This window comes from Gopherus flavomarginatus, chromosome 5, assembly GCF_025201925.1.
Source record: "Gopherus flavomarginatus isolate rGopFla2 chromosome 5, rGopFla2.mat.asm, whole genome shotgun sequence".
Lineage (NCBI taxonomy): Eukaryota > Metazoa > Chordata > Testudines > Testudinidae > Gopherus > Gopherus flavomarginatus.
The window spans coordinates 96,360,796-96,376,215 of NC_066621.1; the positions used below are offsets into that span (position 1 = coordinate 96,360,796).

Here is a 15,420-nt window from a genome sequence, read left to right on the forward strand (position 1 = left end):
TGGGGTCTCACCAGAATAAAAAAACAATCAGGTTCTTAAACAAGAAAAGATTTTAATTAAAGAGGTAAAAACAGTAAAAATTTAATTTGTAAATTTAAGATGGATTATGTTACAGGGTCTTTTAGCTATAGACCCTGGGAATACCCTCCCAGCCTAAGTATACAAGTACAAATTAAAATCCTTTCAGCAAAATACAAATTTGAACTCCTCCCAGCCAAATACACATTTGCAAATAAAGAAAACAAACATAAGCCTAACTCATCTTATCTACCTAGTACTTGCTATTTTGAATCTATAAGAACCTATATCAGAGAGATTGGAGAGAAACCTGGTTGCACGTCTGGTTACTCTCAGAATCCAGAGAGAACAACCACCAAACACTAACAGCACCCACAAAAACTTCCCTCCCTCAAGATTTGAAAGTATCCTGTCCCCTGATTGGTCCTCTGGTCAGGTGACAGCCAGGCTCACTGATCTTGTTAACCCTTTCCAGGCAAAAGAGATATGAAGTACTTCTGTTCTATTAAACCCTACTATCTGTTTATGACAGCCCCAAAGAGCTTAGGCTTTAAGTATATGACAAGATGTCAGTGGGTGGATGCTACAGATGGGGGAGCACAAGGTAATAATGAGATGATTATGATTAGTGTAAATCAGCAGTCACCAATTGCCTAGTAGAAACCAGCTGAAGATTTTCAAGGGACCCTAGTCTGTTAAAGCTGAAAGCTGTGGCTTAAATAACTACAAAGATACTTTTTCATAGATTTCCAATAGGACTTTGTATTTGTTCTGTGAGTTCAATTTCAGGGTCTTTTGGGGATTCTTTTTGCAGGACAGGCACTTCCATTACTTTCATATGCATTTTCAAAATGAGTGTGTTGTAAAACATATTCATCTTTTTTGAAGACTTTATGGCCTGCTGTGTAAACAGCCTTTAAATACTGGATCTCTAGAGTGAGTGTTTTTATACACCAGCAAAGCTCTGTTTGCATATGGGGGAGGAGAATGTCTTTTTAGATTATTTGCAGTGTCTCAGGCAAAATACATTATTGTAACGTCCATGAATTGATTTATTTTTGAAGCATGGAAAAAGAATGAGGAAATTAATGTACAAATATATGTCAATAACATTGTGATGACAATAACACTCACATCAGGAAATTCATAGCTAAAGTTAATGCCCTTCCCATTCTTACCTATTGCTTATTATTTCTGTAGAAGAATGTGTGGGGTGCTTCATAGAGAGACAAGATGTGGCTCCTATCCCATGGGATGAACTCGGAAACAAAGGGTGGAGAAGGGGTGGAGGGAAGATAGGTGATCCAACAGTAAAAGATCATGGGATGAGCAGATACTCACACCTTGTGAGTTCCTTCTTTACATTTCTTAACTTTGTATCTCTTGTCTATTGCTCTTGTATCTGAGCACTTCCCAGTCTTTATTGTATTTGTCCTCACAAGACAGTCTAAAGAGCAAGAGTGGGGGAATGAATGTAAGCAACTGAAAACTAAGAGAAAAAAAAGTCTGGAGGCTTTTGAAGAGAGAGTATGAAGTTGTATGGCACACTGTATTAAGGAATTAGGCTTCTGGTGTAATAATGGTCAGATACCCAGGAGTGCTAGAAGAGACTGTTAGTTGGCCCCTGACATATGCTATTGGTTGGGGTTATATGGCAGGCATCGATATCTTGGCTCCTGTTACATCTGGCTGGATGTTTGAGGTTCGTTAATTCAATACCTGCTCCTCTGGACTAGGGAACTTTGTGGACATTTGATGTAACTGTTTCTTTAGTGCTAAGAGACTAAGAAACATGCAGTGAAGCACTCAGCGAAATGTTCAGGGATTTTTTTAAAATGGGCATTAGCCATTTAGGAATATACAAAGGAAGTTCCTGTGCTCTGACTTCTTCAAAATGTCTGCAGTCACTGCCTCAGATAATTAGTTTTAAAAGGAGGGTTTGAAATATCATTAAAGAAATATCGGAGCAGCACTGTGTGCGTGCTTTCAAGGAAAGGATATTAGAGTAACAGCTGCATGGAGGAGCGAACAGAACCAGCTAGTGAATTCAGAGCAGCCCAGTGGTTTTAAACACTGTTCATTCTCTGTTACATTTATCTCAGGCTTGGGAGGTGCCTGGATCCAGTCTCTCATGTTCCGTGCTGTGCTTCTTAGCCAGGTGTCAGCCCGAATGCTGCCACTCCTGGCTGCTGTGCTATTTAAGAAGAAAGATACTGAGTTCTCTGACAGCCAGGTAATGTAAATGTGTCACTAGCAATTCTTTTGCTGTATGATTTTGCAACTAGTGAATGAAGAAACTGTAAAACTACAGGCCTGAGTATAGTGCTTATTGGTTTGTGTGGTCTCACTGATGTCAGTAAAAGGTTTAACAGTAATAAGTCCTGCATTTTCCAGCGTATGTTTGCTGAGTAAGATCCTAACTCTGACCCTTTCAGCATATAGAATGAGACCTAGTCTTCATCTAAAACATAGGTTGACCTTGCTATATTGCTCAATGGTGTGAAAAATTCACACCCTGGAGAGATGTAGTTAAGGTGACCTAGACCCCAATGTAGACTCCACTAGGTTGATGGAGGAATTCTTCTATTGACTTAGCTACAGCCTCTCGAGAGGGTGGATTTACTACAGCGACGGAAAACCCCTCCTGTTGTCAGTGTCTGCACTACAGAGACATAACTGCAATGCTGCAGCTATGCTGCTGTAGAGCTTGTAGTGTAGACATATCCTGAGTGAAATATTTATAATCTCTGGGAGAAAAATGGAAGAGATTTATTTAAATGTTTGCATAACAAAGTTAGAAATATGTTGTTATTAACCATAAATGGTAGTTGGACTTTGCCCATTCTTGTTCCCAAAATCTCTTGTTCCAGGTGGCAGTCAGGGAGGGGGTGGGGAAGAATAATTAACTTTGAGGAGACAGTAACACTTATTTGCCTCTTTTCTTATTGCTTAACTGTTCAAGTATAGAGCAGGCTTAACTGACTGTTCGGTTTACATACCTGTAAACAGTGATGCAAAATACTTAAGGCTACTGAGCCAGATTACTGCTTTTGGTCACGTGCTGGATACGGGTTCCCTACACAGGTGGTAAAATAATGAATGAACAAAATTCTCTCTGCCAAAACAATTCCCCATTTACATCAATAACATTCAAGCTAATGATCTAGCAAATAATACAGGCACTGTGGCTTCGGTCAAGGGTTTTGTTCAGGTTCTCAAATTTTTAGGTGTGACCACAGAAGGAAAAAAGTTATGTTCTTATCTTGTCTTAGCTAACACATGCTAACTAACAGGAGGTAAAATTCTAGTGAAGACAAGGCAGTTTGTCGTTTTCACACATGCTAGTGAGCTGGTAGCATTTATTTTGACCTGCTACCATGTGTTAATGCTACAACTAGCTTCCTTCACAGGGATTTTACCTCATGTTAGCTATGACGTGTTAGTTAACACGAGGTTAGAACACACCACTTTTTCCCCTAGTGAAAATAAGGTCTCTATTCATTTCAAATCAGTAAAGTCAAGCAACACTTGTAAAGGTTGGAATAAAAAAGTATGTGTACTTCATTTCTTGTTTTATATCTCTGAGATAAGTCTCTGCAATAATTTGTCTTATTTATTAGCAAATAAATGTTTTGAAGTGCTTTTCCTAAAATTAGCGCATGGCAGCTCAGCACTCATAGATAGCATATAAAGAACATTTTCATAGAATGTTTCTATGAGACATCACAAAGTCTTCAATCTGAGATTATATAGCAATATTCTGACCACTGTAACTACTCCCTGTCCCTTTACAGGGACTTTCTCATGGTCATAGTTCTCAAGTTAATGGAGACAACTGACATCTTAAGATGAGTAGGCAAATCTGAGGTATAAAGGCAGATTACTGAAGTAGGTATAGAAAGATAGGCCAATTCTACTCTGCTTAGACTGATGAGCTTCCATTTCCTGAGTCTGAAGTGGTTCTTAGTTTTCATAGGCTAAGCAACCCATGGGCTGGCTGTTCCCCTATTTTTGTTTAATATTAGCAGTTTTCTTAAGGTGGACTGTGGCTGAGTTTAACATTCAGGTTGATTGTCTTTTCAGCATGAGAAGCACCCATACTACAATCTCACGGTGAAAGTCCTCAGAGCTAGAAACATTCACAGCACAGATCTGTGTAAGTCCTTGACCAAAATTATACAAACTAATGTTCTTTTTCTGTGAACAGAATGCTTCAGTTTTCATAGAACTTGTCTGGCCTCTGTCACAAACACTAAATTAACTTTGACAAGTTTTTAGTCTTAATTTTTTTTAACTGAGGCTGATGAGGAGAGAAAAGAGATACAGCCATGATACTTTCCAGGTACATTAGTAACATGGAGGAACTGTTTAATTTCTAGTAAATTAAAAATGATAAAATTGGTAGGGCAAAAAATTTTGCTCTTCATTTTTTTCCCTTAAACTGATGTAAATGAGGAATAACTCCAGTGAAGTAAACAGAGTCACACTAGTGTAAAAAGTAGGGTGAGTGCAAAGTGAATCTGGCCCTTTCTACTTTTAAACCTTCAATACTGTATTAATCTTCTCCTGACCATTTTAAAAAATAATCTAAACAAAATTAAGTGACAGTGTTCAGTTTCTTTAGTCAACTCCCTTTGAAAATATTGCTTTTATTTTCAAATTAAAGTTATTCTTAACTAAAGTTTGTCTTTAGCCTGATTTTCAAATGTGGTTGAATTTTATAAAAATGAGCACGTTTGCTGTACCTGAAAAACCATTTGTGCATATAAACAGCAATTTATGCTTACAAATTAGGTAACTGGGTACCTGACTACTCCTTTGCATATTTACTGAACCTCCATGCACAAATGGCTGTTTATATGCATGTGCACGCACACACACACACAGAGGTTTCTGCAGACAGAAAAGGTGATTCTTTTTTGTGGGTGCACCTGTAGGAATTGTGTGTGGGGAAAGATATGGGAAGAACATAGCCTTTCTTCCATAGCCTTTCATCTAACTGCACTTGTATCTTAGTGCACTGTGCTTAGAGGTGGGGATTATATCATTAACTTTGATAAGCTGATCCTACTGCACAAAGAACCTGTGAGTTCTTCTGAGTGCAGTTTTCCTGTATCTTGATGGTTGGCTCCTAGTAGGTTGCTCCAGCCAAGAGGTCAGGTTGGTGCCTTTGTTCTTGCTCCATCTTCTAGTAGTGATGGGTGTCTGTATAAACAAAGAAAAGTCCAGTTTAACACTTACACTTGTGCTAAGCTTTATCAGAGTGACACTGGACTCCATTTCAACAAGAGCTATCCTCACCACAGAAAGATTTCAGTTAATGAGCAATCTGATAGCATGGATTACTTATTGACCAAAGATAACGGCCAAGCTGTGCCTTTCTCTTCTAGGTCACATGGCCTCATGCACTTATGTGACACCATTTGCCAGACTTCATCTATGCTGCCTACAGGCCTGGGTCTGGTCAATCTATATACCAGACAAGGATCACATCAACATGAGAGTGACCATTCCCTTTTTTATTTGGTGGTCAAACCTGGATGGAATGAGAGTTGGCATCCTCTTCATCACTCCTGCCCCCTAGTACCACCATCATAAAAGATGCATCTCTTACGGGTTGGGGTGCTCACCTGAACAACCACACCATACCAGGTATTTGGATACTCCAGGAAGCCAGGACTGCACATCAGTCTACTGGTACTGAGGGCGGACTGTGTGGCATGCAGACTTCTCTCCAACTCATTTATTCTCTTCATGTCCAAGTAATATTGGGCAACATCACCATAGTCTTTTACATAAATGACTAGGACAGAGCAAAATCTCTTCCCCTTTGCCTAGAAGCAGCCAGACTTTGGAACGGGTGCACCAGAAACCACATCACTATCCAATCTACATACCTTCCAAGGGTTCAGTACTCTTTAGCAGACAACCTGAACAGATCCTTCTCTGTAGACTGTGTGGGGATGATACACAGCTCCATCCTGAATGAGAGATTCATTCAGTGGGAAACACCTTAATGGGAAACAAACAGGAAGCTTCTCTTATAGTGCTCAAGAGGAGCTATGGATTATGGCTCCCAGGGCAATGCTCTCCTGTTGTCATGAATGGACAAACTCAGATATGCCTTTCCGCCTGTTCTCCCATTACCACAGGTCTTGAGAAAGATCCATCGTGAAAGGGCAGAGTCATTCTCCTCACACCCACTGGCCCAGACAGTTTTGGTTCCCAGAACTCCTGAGAATGTCGGTTCATCCTCCTCTCAGGATCTGCTTCTTCCTGGATCTCCTTACTCAAGAAGGGGGCAGAATCAGACACCCCTTCTCCAGACCCACTCCACCTCATGGCCTGGTGTTTGGATGGGCATCAGAACTAGAGCATTTTGCTTGGCACCCATCCAAGATATTCTTATTCAAAGTAGGAAAGACTCAACTCGGACCTGCTACCTAGCTAAATGGAGATGCTTCTCTCTACCTGGGCTCAGCATAGGCAGCCTTCTCCAAGTTCTGAGATATCCCAGTTGTTTTAGTTTACCTGCTGTTTTTAAAGATCTCAGATCTTTCCATTAGCTCACTGCAGGTCCATTTTGCAGAGGTCATTGCTTGCCTTCTTCCAGTGAAGAGAGGTTCCATCTTTACTAACCCTACAATAGTGAGATTCATGAAAGGCTTAGTTCAAACTTTTCCGCCAGTTGTCAAATCTGCATCTCAGTGGGACTCCATCTCATCCTATCAGCACTCAACAGGCTGCCATTTGAACCCTTGACAACATGCTCCATGTCCCATCTATCCACGACAGTTGTATTTTTAGTTGCTATTACCACAGCCAGAAGGATGAGTGAGATGAGAGCCCTCCTGGCAGACTCACCGTATTCTATTTTTCACACAGAAAAGGTCTTCTTTCTGCTCCATTCTAAATTCCTTCCCAAAGTGATTTCTGAATTCCATGTCAACCAAATTATCCACTTATCCATTTTTTTCCTGAAACCCCGTGTCTCTCTGGAGGCGATGAGACTTCATTCCTTTGATGTCAGACATGCCTGGTCATTCTACCTGCAGAGGACCAAGTCTACCAGAAAATCACCTAGGCTATTTCTTTCCATAGCAGAAAGGTCACAAGGACAAGGTGTATCCTGTCAAAGAATCTCTAAATGGATTTCTGGGTACATCATCATGTGCTACTAATTAGCACTTGTCCCTCTGCCTAATGAGATAAGGGCACACTCCATGAAAGTACAAGCTGTCTCTACAGCATTCCTGCAGGAAGAACTGATAGTGGATATATGCAGAGTAGCTACAGGGAGCTCCATTCACATGTTCACAAAACATTGCATGCTAGTTCAGGCCTCTGCTGCAGGTGCAGTAGTGGGAGCTGCAGTACTTCAAGCGTCTTTGCAGCTGGCATCCTCACACTTTCCTCCAGGATGAATACTGCTTGCCAGTCACCCATGTGTGGAATACATATAGGGACACACAATCAAGGGCTCATTCACCTGCATGTTTACTAATGTTATATATGTCATCATGTGCCAGCAATGCCCCTCTGCCATGTACATTGGCCAAACCGGACAGTCCCTACATAAAAGAATAAATGGACACAAATCAGACATCAGGAATGGTAACATACAAAAGCCAGTAGGTGAACACTTCAATCTCCCTGGACTTCAAAGAGAAACAGCAGAACTAAAATTCATTTGCAAATTTAAAACCATTAATTTGGGCTTGCACAGGGACTGGGAGTGGCTGGCTCATTACAAAAGCAGCTTTGCCTCTCCTGGAATTAACACCTCCTCATCTATTATTGGGAGTGGACTACATCCAGCCTGATTGAATTGGCCCTGTCAACACTGGTTCTCCACTTGTGAGGTACTCCCTTCTCTTCATGTGTCATTATATAATGCCTGCATCTGTAACTTTCACTCCATGCATCTGAAGAAGTGAGGTTTTTTACCCATGAAAGCTTATGCCCAAATAAATCTGTTAGTCTTTAAGGTGCCACTGGACTCCTTGTTGTTTCTGTGGATACAGATACAAACTAACTCCTGACATAGGGACCAGCACTTGAAGAAGAAATGGAGGTTACTTGCATGTAACTGAATATTCTTAGATGTGTGATCTGTATGTGTATTCTAGTACTTGCCCTCTGTCCCCTCTGCTGCTGTCTTCATGGTATGAAGAGGCACTGGAGAGGACTGCACCACCTTTTATACCCTCAGTCTGGAGCATGAGGTGAGCTCCTGTGCATGTGAAGGCCAGTGGACACTGCTTGTTAGAATTTCTGGACCTGCGTGGAATACAGATAGGGCCACAGTTCTCGAAGAATTTCCAGTTACAGGCAAGTAACCTTAATTTTTGGTGCTTTGGCCTGTTTTTGCATCTGAAGCGGAATTGACTCCATAGGAACATGTTTGTTTTGACAGCCATTTTGAATGTTAGGTTGCTGACGTTCAGTAGCCAGAACTAAATACTGAAAAGAAAATGGATAATGAGACATGATGGGTTTTGAACACAGGCGCTGACTTTTCAAAGTGCCAGGGGGTGCTTGACCCCCAGCTCCGCCCCAGGCTCTGCCCCCACTCTAGCCTTCCCCCCCAAGGCCCCACCCCACCCTGACTCTTCCCACCTCTGCCCCACCTCTTCCTGCCCAGTACCACCCTCCTTCCCCCCAACCTCCTGCACAGCACGAAAAGACCTGTTAGCAGTGGACAGGATGTGGGTGGAGGGGTGGGGAAGGCACTCGTCCGTGTGACCTGCCAGCGGGCAGGAGGCGCTGGGGGTGGGTTTGGGGGGAGCTGATGAGGGGCTGCCAGTGAGTGCTCAGCACCCACCATTTTTTTCCCAGTGGGTGCTCCAGCCATGGAGTCAGCGCCTATGGTAGCGATAAAAGCTATGAATAGGGCCCTACCAAATTCATGGCCATGAAAAACACATCATGGACCATGAAATCTGGTCTCCCCTCCAGTGAAATCTGCTCTTTTACCCTATACTATAAGGATTTCACAGGGGAGATCAGTGTTTCTCAAATTGGGGTCCTGACCCAAAAGGAAGTTGCAGGGTGTGTGTGTGTGTGTGTGTCACCAGGTTATTTTAGGGGGCTTGTGGTATTGCCACATTGATTTCTGTGCTGCTTTCAGATCTGAGTGGCTGGAAAGCAGCAGCTGTTAGCCGGGCACCCAGCTGTGAAGGCAGCGCTCTGCTAGCAGCAGCACAGAAGTAAGGGTGGCAATACCATACCATGCTGCCCTTATTTCTGCACTGCTGCTTTCAGAGCTGGGTGGCTGGAGAGTGGCAGCTGATGACTGATGGCCCAGCTCTGCAGGCAGCAACGCAGAAGTAAGGGTGGCAATACCATAACATGCCATCCTTCCTTCTGTGCTGCTGCTGGTGGCAACTCTGCCTTCAGAGTTGGGCTCCCGGCCAGAAGCCGCCACTATCCAGCTGCCCACCTCTGAAGGCAGCACAGAAGTAAAGGTAGCAATACTGCAACCCCCCTACAATAACCTTGCACCCCCCCCAACTTCTTTATGAGTGAGGACCCCAACAATTACAACACTGAAATTTCAGATTTAAATAGCTGAAATCATGAAATTTATGATTTCTAAAATGTTATGACTGTGAAATTGACCAAAATGGACTGTGAATTTCGTAGGGCCCTAGCCATGAGCTGAGAAGAGAAAAGTTGCCTGTTCAGGGTTTTCCTGATGCCAATCTTCTGTCCTCCCTTTCAGTGTCCAAGGCAGACTGCTATGTGGCATTGGATCTTCCAACTGCATCTCCAGTCACATCTCGAACACAGGTTGTTTATAATTCCAGTGATCCAGAGTGGAATGAAACCTTTGAATACAAGATCCACAGTGCTGTGAAGGTGAGGTAGGTTTCTTGGACATGGAGCTGTTTAGATTATTCTATACCATCTGCAGTGGAAGGGTCTTAGCATTCAAAAAACAAAGGGTCATTATTACAAGAGATGCAAATACTGAAATAAAATTTAGGGATTCAAGATCTGCCTCTACCAAGCTCTCACTTCGCTGAGAAGATGTATTTCTGACCACAAATGTATGAGGTAAATTTCAGTGAAGTTTACTTGTTTGTTTGTTCAGTTAAGTTCTTGTTTGTTTAAAATAAGGCTCTGGAAAAATAGTGGTGAAGGGAAAAATAGGCCCTGTGCCTTTTAAGGACTCTTGAGATGGTGGCAGCATAGATGAAGAAATTATGCTTTTTGCAGTTTTCTCAAAGGAAAGTGTCTGCAAGTTGAATAATATTGTTTATATAGAACTGTATGTCTGAAAGTGCTGTGTGAACTAATCCTCACAAGATTTCAGTGTGGTTGAGTAAGCAAAATCCTGTTGGATACATGAGAAAACTGAGGCCCAAAAGTGTTGTGGCTTTTCTCCAAACTGCACTGGTCGTCTGTGACAAAGCCAGGATTAAAAGTCAGGTTTCCAATCCAAAGCTCAAATCGTTAGACACCACTGCCTCCTTAATAAAGAACCATAAGACATAACTGGAGATGGGGTATCAAATTCAGCATCCTCATACAGGAGTTTAAGGAAGAGAGGCAAGGTGGGAATGCTGTTCCTCACCACGATGTCATGTGGGATCAGCTGATTGAGCTCTAACCTGGTTTGCCTTGTGGAAAGGCTTTGGCTCCTGGGCTGGTTTGTAGGAGTTTTGTGACAGGTGTTGTAGAGATGTATATTAAATCAGTCTCTGCTAACAACATAACCTTCTGTGAAAAGAAGTCGACAGACTATACAAAAAGTTAATCAATTTCCTATTGATAGCCAAGTAGCAACAGCAGGGTAGTATCTGTAAAACTTTTCTCTGTAGGAAGCCACTCTGCAGGAAGCCTGAAATGCTGCCTGTTTTTCAAACTTGCTAGGACAGCAGCCATTAGAGTTATGTTGAAAAACGTATGTACCCCCCAAGCCTTCCTAAATAATATCACTTATTTAAGACACAACGTGTCATTTGATTACTGGCTTGCATGGCATTCAAAACTGCTCACAAAGCAGAGGAGGCCAAGACCTCTGAGAAAAGTTTTCAGACCCAACTGCAGGGGATGTTGGCTTATATTTGTTGATAGCTAACTGGTTCTTGTCTAACGTGTTTGCCTGACTGTCTGATATTCTCTCCCCGACCAATAAGCTTATTGTGTCCTACCCCAGAGCATTACTGTTGGTTATTAGCAGGAATGTACTGCAGTATTTAAATGCTTGTCTAGCTTAGAATTTGTTCTCCCAGCTTAATATATTGAGAGGAGCTAAATGGGGGCTCTGCTGGCTATGCTTGTGATTCCACCATCACATGGCTATGCTAGTTGCTTGCCTTCTTTTCAAGTCTGCTCTCGTTCTCTACTTTTCCTCTTGTTCTGCCTCTTCCTCTTGCTTTGTTCCTTCACTCCTTCCAGACCCCAAGTCTGTTACTGGGGAGAATATGATGTGTATTTGACTGCACCAGTCCCTATTGCCACTCTCTTTATGTCACATAGATGCCTGCTGTGTCTATTGATTACCTCACCTCTTCAGGTGTCATATGGTCACTGAGGGTGTCATAAACAGATAGTTAAGGGTTAATGTCTCTTTTACCTGTAAAGGGTTAAGAAGCTCAGTAAACCTGGCTGACACCTGACCAGAGGACCAATCGGGGGACAACATACTTTCAAATCTCGGTGGAGGGAAGTCTTTCTTTGTGCTTTTTGTTTTGGGGGTTGTTTGCTCTTGGGGCTAAGAGGGACCAGACGTACACCCAGGTTTTCTCCAATCTTTCTGAATCAGTCTCTCATGTTTCAAAATAATAAGTATAGCCAGGAAAGGCAGATTAGTCTTATGTTTGTTTTTTTAACTTGTAAATGTGTATTTTGCTGGAAGGATTTTTACCTCTGTTTGCTGTAACTTTGAATCTCAGGCTGGGGGGGAGAGTCTCTCTAGTCTATATGAATCTAAAATACCCTGTAAGCATTTTCCATCCTGATTTTACAGAGATATTTTTTACCTTTTCTTTCTTTAATTAAAAGCTTTCTTTTTTAAGAACCTGATTGATTTTTTCCTTGTGTTTAAAATCCAAGAGATTGAGTCTGAACTCACCAGGGATTGGTGGGGGGAAAGGAGAGGGAGAAGGTGAATTCCTCTTTGTTTTAAGATCCAAGGAGTTTGGATCAGTATAGCCTCTCAGGGTAACCCAGGGAGAGGAAAGTCTGAGAGGGGAAATGAGGGGGGATGGTTTATTTCTCCTTGTTTTAAGACCCAAGGGGTTTGGGTCTTGGGTTCCCCAGGGAAGGTTTTGGGGGAACAGGAAGTGTGCCAAACACTATATTTTTGGCTGGTGGCAGCGTTATCAGATCTAAGCTAGGAATTAAGCTTAGAAGGGTCCATGCAGGTCCCCACTTTTTGGACGCTAAAGTTCAAAGTGGGGGAAAAAACCTTGACAGGGGGTGTTATGCATACTGACACTGGTCCATTGGCTGTCCCACATTCTCTAGTCTGGGGCACATGCCAGCAGAAGTAGCCTCCATGTGGAGGTTTGTCACAAAACACAAACTTAATAGGGGAAATGTTTTAGTGCTTGAAAATAAAAGGATAGAAAATTTCAAGTCACCAGGGCCTGATGAAATTCATCCTAGAATACTCAAGACTCTGACTGAGGAGATATTTGAGCAATTAGTGATTATCTTTGAAAAGTCATGGAAGACGTGAGAGATTCCAGAAGACTGGAAAAGGGCAAATATAGTGCCAATCTATAAAAAGAGAAATGAGAACAACCCCGGGGAATTACAGATCAGTCAGCTTAATTTCTGTACCTGGAAAGGTAATGGAGCAAATAATTAAGCAATCAGTTTGCAAACATCTAGAAGATAATAAGGTGATAAGTAACAGTCAGCATGGATTTTTCAAGAACAAATCATATCAAACCGACCTGATGACTTTCTTTGACAAGGTAGTGGAAGGGGGGTAGGTGGGGAATGGTAGATGTGGTATATCTTGACTTTAGTAAAGCTTTTGATACTGTCTCGCATGACCTTCTCATAAACAAACTAGGGAAATGCAACCTAGATGGAGCTACTATAAGGTGGGTCCAAAACTGGTTGGAAAACCATTCCCAGAGAGTGGTTATCAGTGATGCTGGAAGGGCATAATGAGTGGCGTTCCACAAGGCTCAGTTCTGGGTCCAATTCTGTTCAATATCTTCATCAATGATTTAGATAATGGCATACAGAGTACACTTAAAGTTAGCAGATGATACCAAGCTGGGAGGGGTTGCCAGTGCTTTGGAGGATAGGATTAAAATTCAAAATGATCTGGACAAACTGGAGAAATGGTCTGATGTAAATAGGATGAAATTCAATAAGGACAAATACAAAGTACTCCACTTAGGAAGGAACAATCAGTTGCACACATACAAAATGGGAAATGACTGCCTAGGAAGGAGTACTGTGGAAAAGGATCTGGGGGTCATAGTGGATCACAAGCTAAATATGAGTCAACAGCATAACGCTGTTGCAAAAAAAGCAACTATCATTCTGAGATGTATTAACAGGTGTGTTGTAAACAAGACATGAGAAGTCATTCTTCCACTCTACTCTGCGCTGATTAGGCTTCAACTGGAGTATTGTGTCCAGTTCTGGGCACCACATTTCAGGAAAGATGTGGGTGAATTGGAGAAAGTCCAAAGGAGAGTAATAAAAATTATTAAAGATCTAGAAAACATGATCTATGAGGGAAGATTGAAAAAATTGTGTTTGTTTAGTCTGGAAAAGAGAAGACTGAGTGGGGACATGACAGTTTTGAAGTACATAAAAGCTTGTTGCAAGGAGAAAGGAGAAAAAATATTGTTCTCAACCTCTGAGGATAGGATCAGAAGCAATGGGCTTAAATTACAGCAAGGGAGGTTTGGGTTGGACATTAGGAAAAGCTTCCTAACTGTCAGGATGGTTATGCACTGGAATAAATTTCCTAGGGAGGTTGTGGAATCTCCATCACTGGAGGTTTTTAAGAGCAGGTTAGACAAACACCTGTCAGGAATTGTCTAGATAATACTTAGTCCTGCCATGAGTGCAGGGGACTGGACTAAATGACCTCTTGAGGTCTCTTCCAGTCCTATGATTCTATGATAAAACAAAGGCAGAATAACAAATGAATTGAGAATATCTCTTTATTCCATATTAGGCTATGATAGATTTTATTATTTGACTGTGGAAGATGTTTAGACAAGATTTCTCACTTCTCCCTTTGCAGAATGTCCTGGAGTTCACATTCTATGACAAAGGCATTGTGCTGAGGAGTCATGCTGCCTCCATTCATTTTGATGTGGAGAATATTAACCCAGGGCAGACTTTGAACCACACATTTGTGCTAAATCCCCAGGTGAGATTTTTCTACCTAACTTCCCATTGGGGAAAAGACTAGTGCAGGTAGGATGTGTAATTGACATGTGATGAATAGACTGGTAGTTGTACCAGGATCACTTCCTACATTAGGTATGTAGCAAGTGTTGATTTATTAAGTATTCCTTTGCAAAATGGAGGATAATGTGGCTAATGAGTCTCAACCTGTGCAGTTGTCCTGGATCACATTTCAGAGATAACACTGAATCATCACGTTCTGCTTTTTACCCAGTATTCCTTTGAAGCACTAGCTCTTCAAGCTTCTGCCATAGCCCCATTTTCAAACTCCCCTGTTGTTTGGCTTCCAGGACTCACAATATGACACAAACACTTAGAAATTATTGGTGATGTTTGATATTGAGTCACTGGTGAAAATTCCTCAGGGAACTATTCAAAATCCATATTGCCTCCATGTCCCTCGCCACATTTCTGCATGAAATAGAAGGCAATTGCCAAAGTAGGATGTATTGGAGATTTCTTGGGGTGTTTTTTAAAAAAATTTCTATACTGTCCTTTTTGGGAAACATCAGTTTATGCCTTGTAGGCTGTCAGTGCTTCAGAGGAGGTAGTGGGCACAGAAGGTGAATGTATAGGCTGATATCTAAACTAGAGACTGGTGAACTGATTAACAATAGAGTTGTGCGGAACTCTGTAGTTTTGTTTTGCAGGGGTTCATGTAAATCTGCTTTCAGTTTTGCTCTGTGAGGGATCAGACTCCTTGAGTTCCAGATTAGAATGAAACTCACCTGAAAGCAGTGAATTCTTTGTGGTTTCTATATGAATTCATACATTGGTCCAGGCAGATTTCACAAAACCAGATTGAGGTTTGGATTTGTAATCAGCGCTCAATTTAGTGAAAGAAGGATGGTGGTACTCTCCCAACCTCCATTCACAATCAGCTCTGTGCCCACTTGAGAGCCCAGTCTGTTCTTCCCGAGGGAGGAATTGTGGGGGGGAATTGAGAGAGACAGAATGAATTATTGAAGGAGAATTTTCCTAGGAAGGTGAAACAAACACATCTAC

At 41.9% G+C, this 15,420-nt stretch overlaps 1 protein-coding gene across 1 annotated transcript in view; it reads left to right on the forward strand.

Moving 5' to 3' along the window:
• The first annotated feature begins 2,149 nt into the window (after positions 1-2,149).
• LOC127051946 (cytosolic phospholipase A2 zeta-like) overlaps positions 2,150-15,420 on the forward strand; it is a 40,737-nt gene continuing 27,466 nt past the window's right edge. Inside the window, exons 1-4 of the mRNA XM_050954957.1 lie at positions 2,150-2,251; positions 4,102-4,174; positions 9,743-9,879; positions 14,249-14,377. Of these exons, the coding sequence (XP_050810914.1) occupies positions 2,150-2,251; positions 4,102-4,174; positions 9,743-9,879; positions 14,249-14,377 (441 nt within the window). The remainder of the gene's footprint in view (positions 2,252-4,101; positions 4,175-9,742; positions 9,880-14,248; positions 14,378-15,420) is intronic.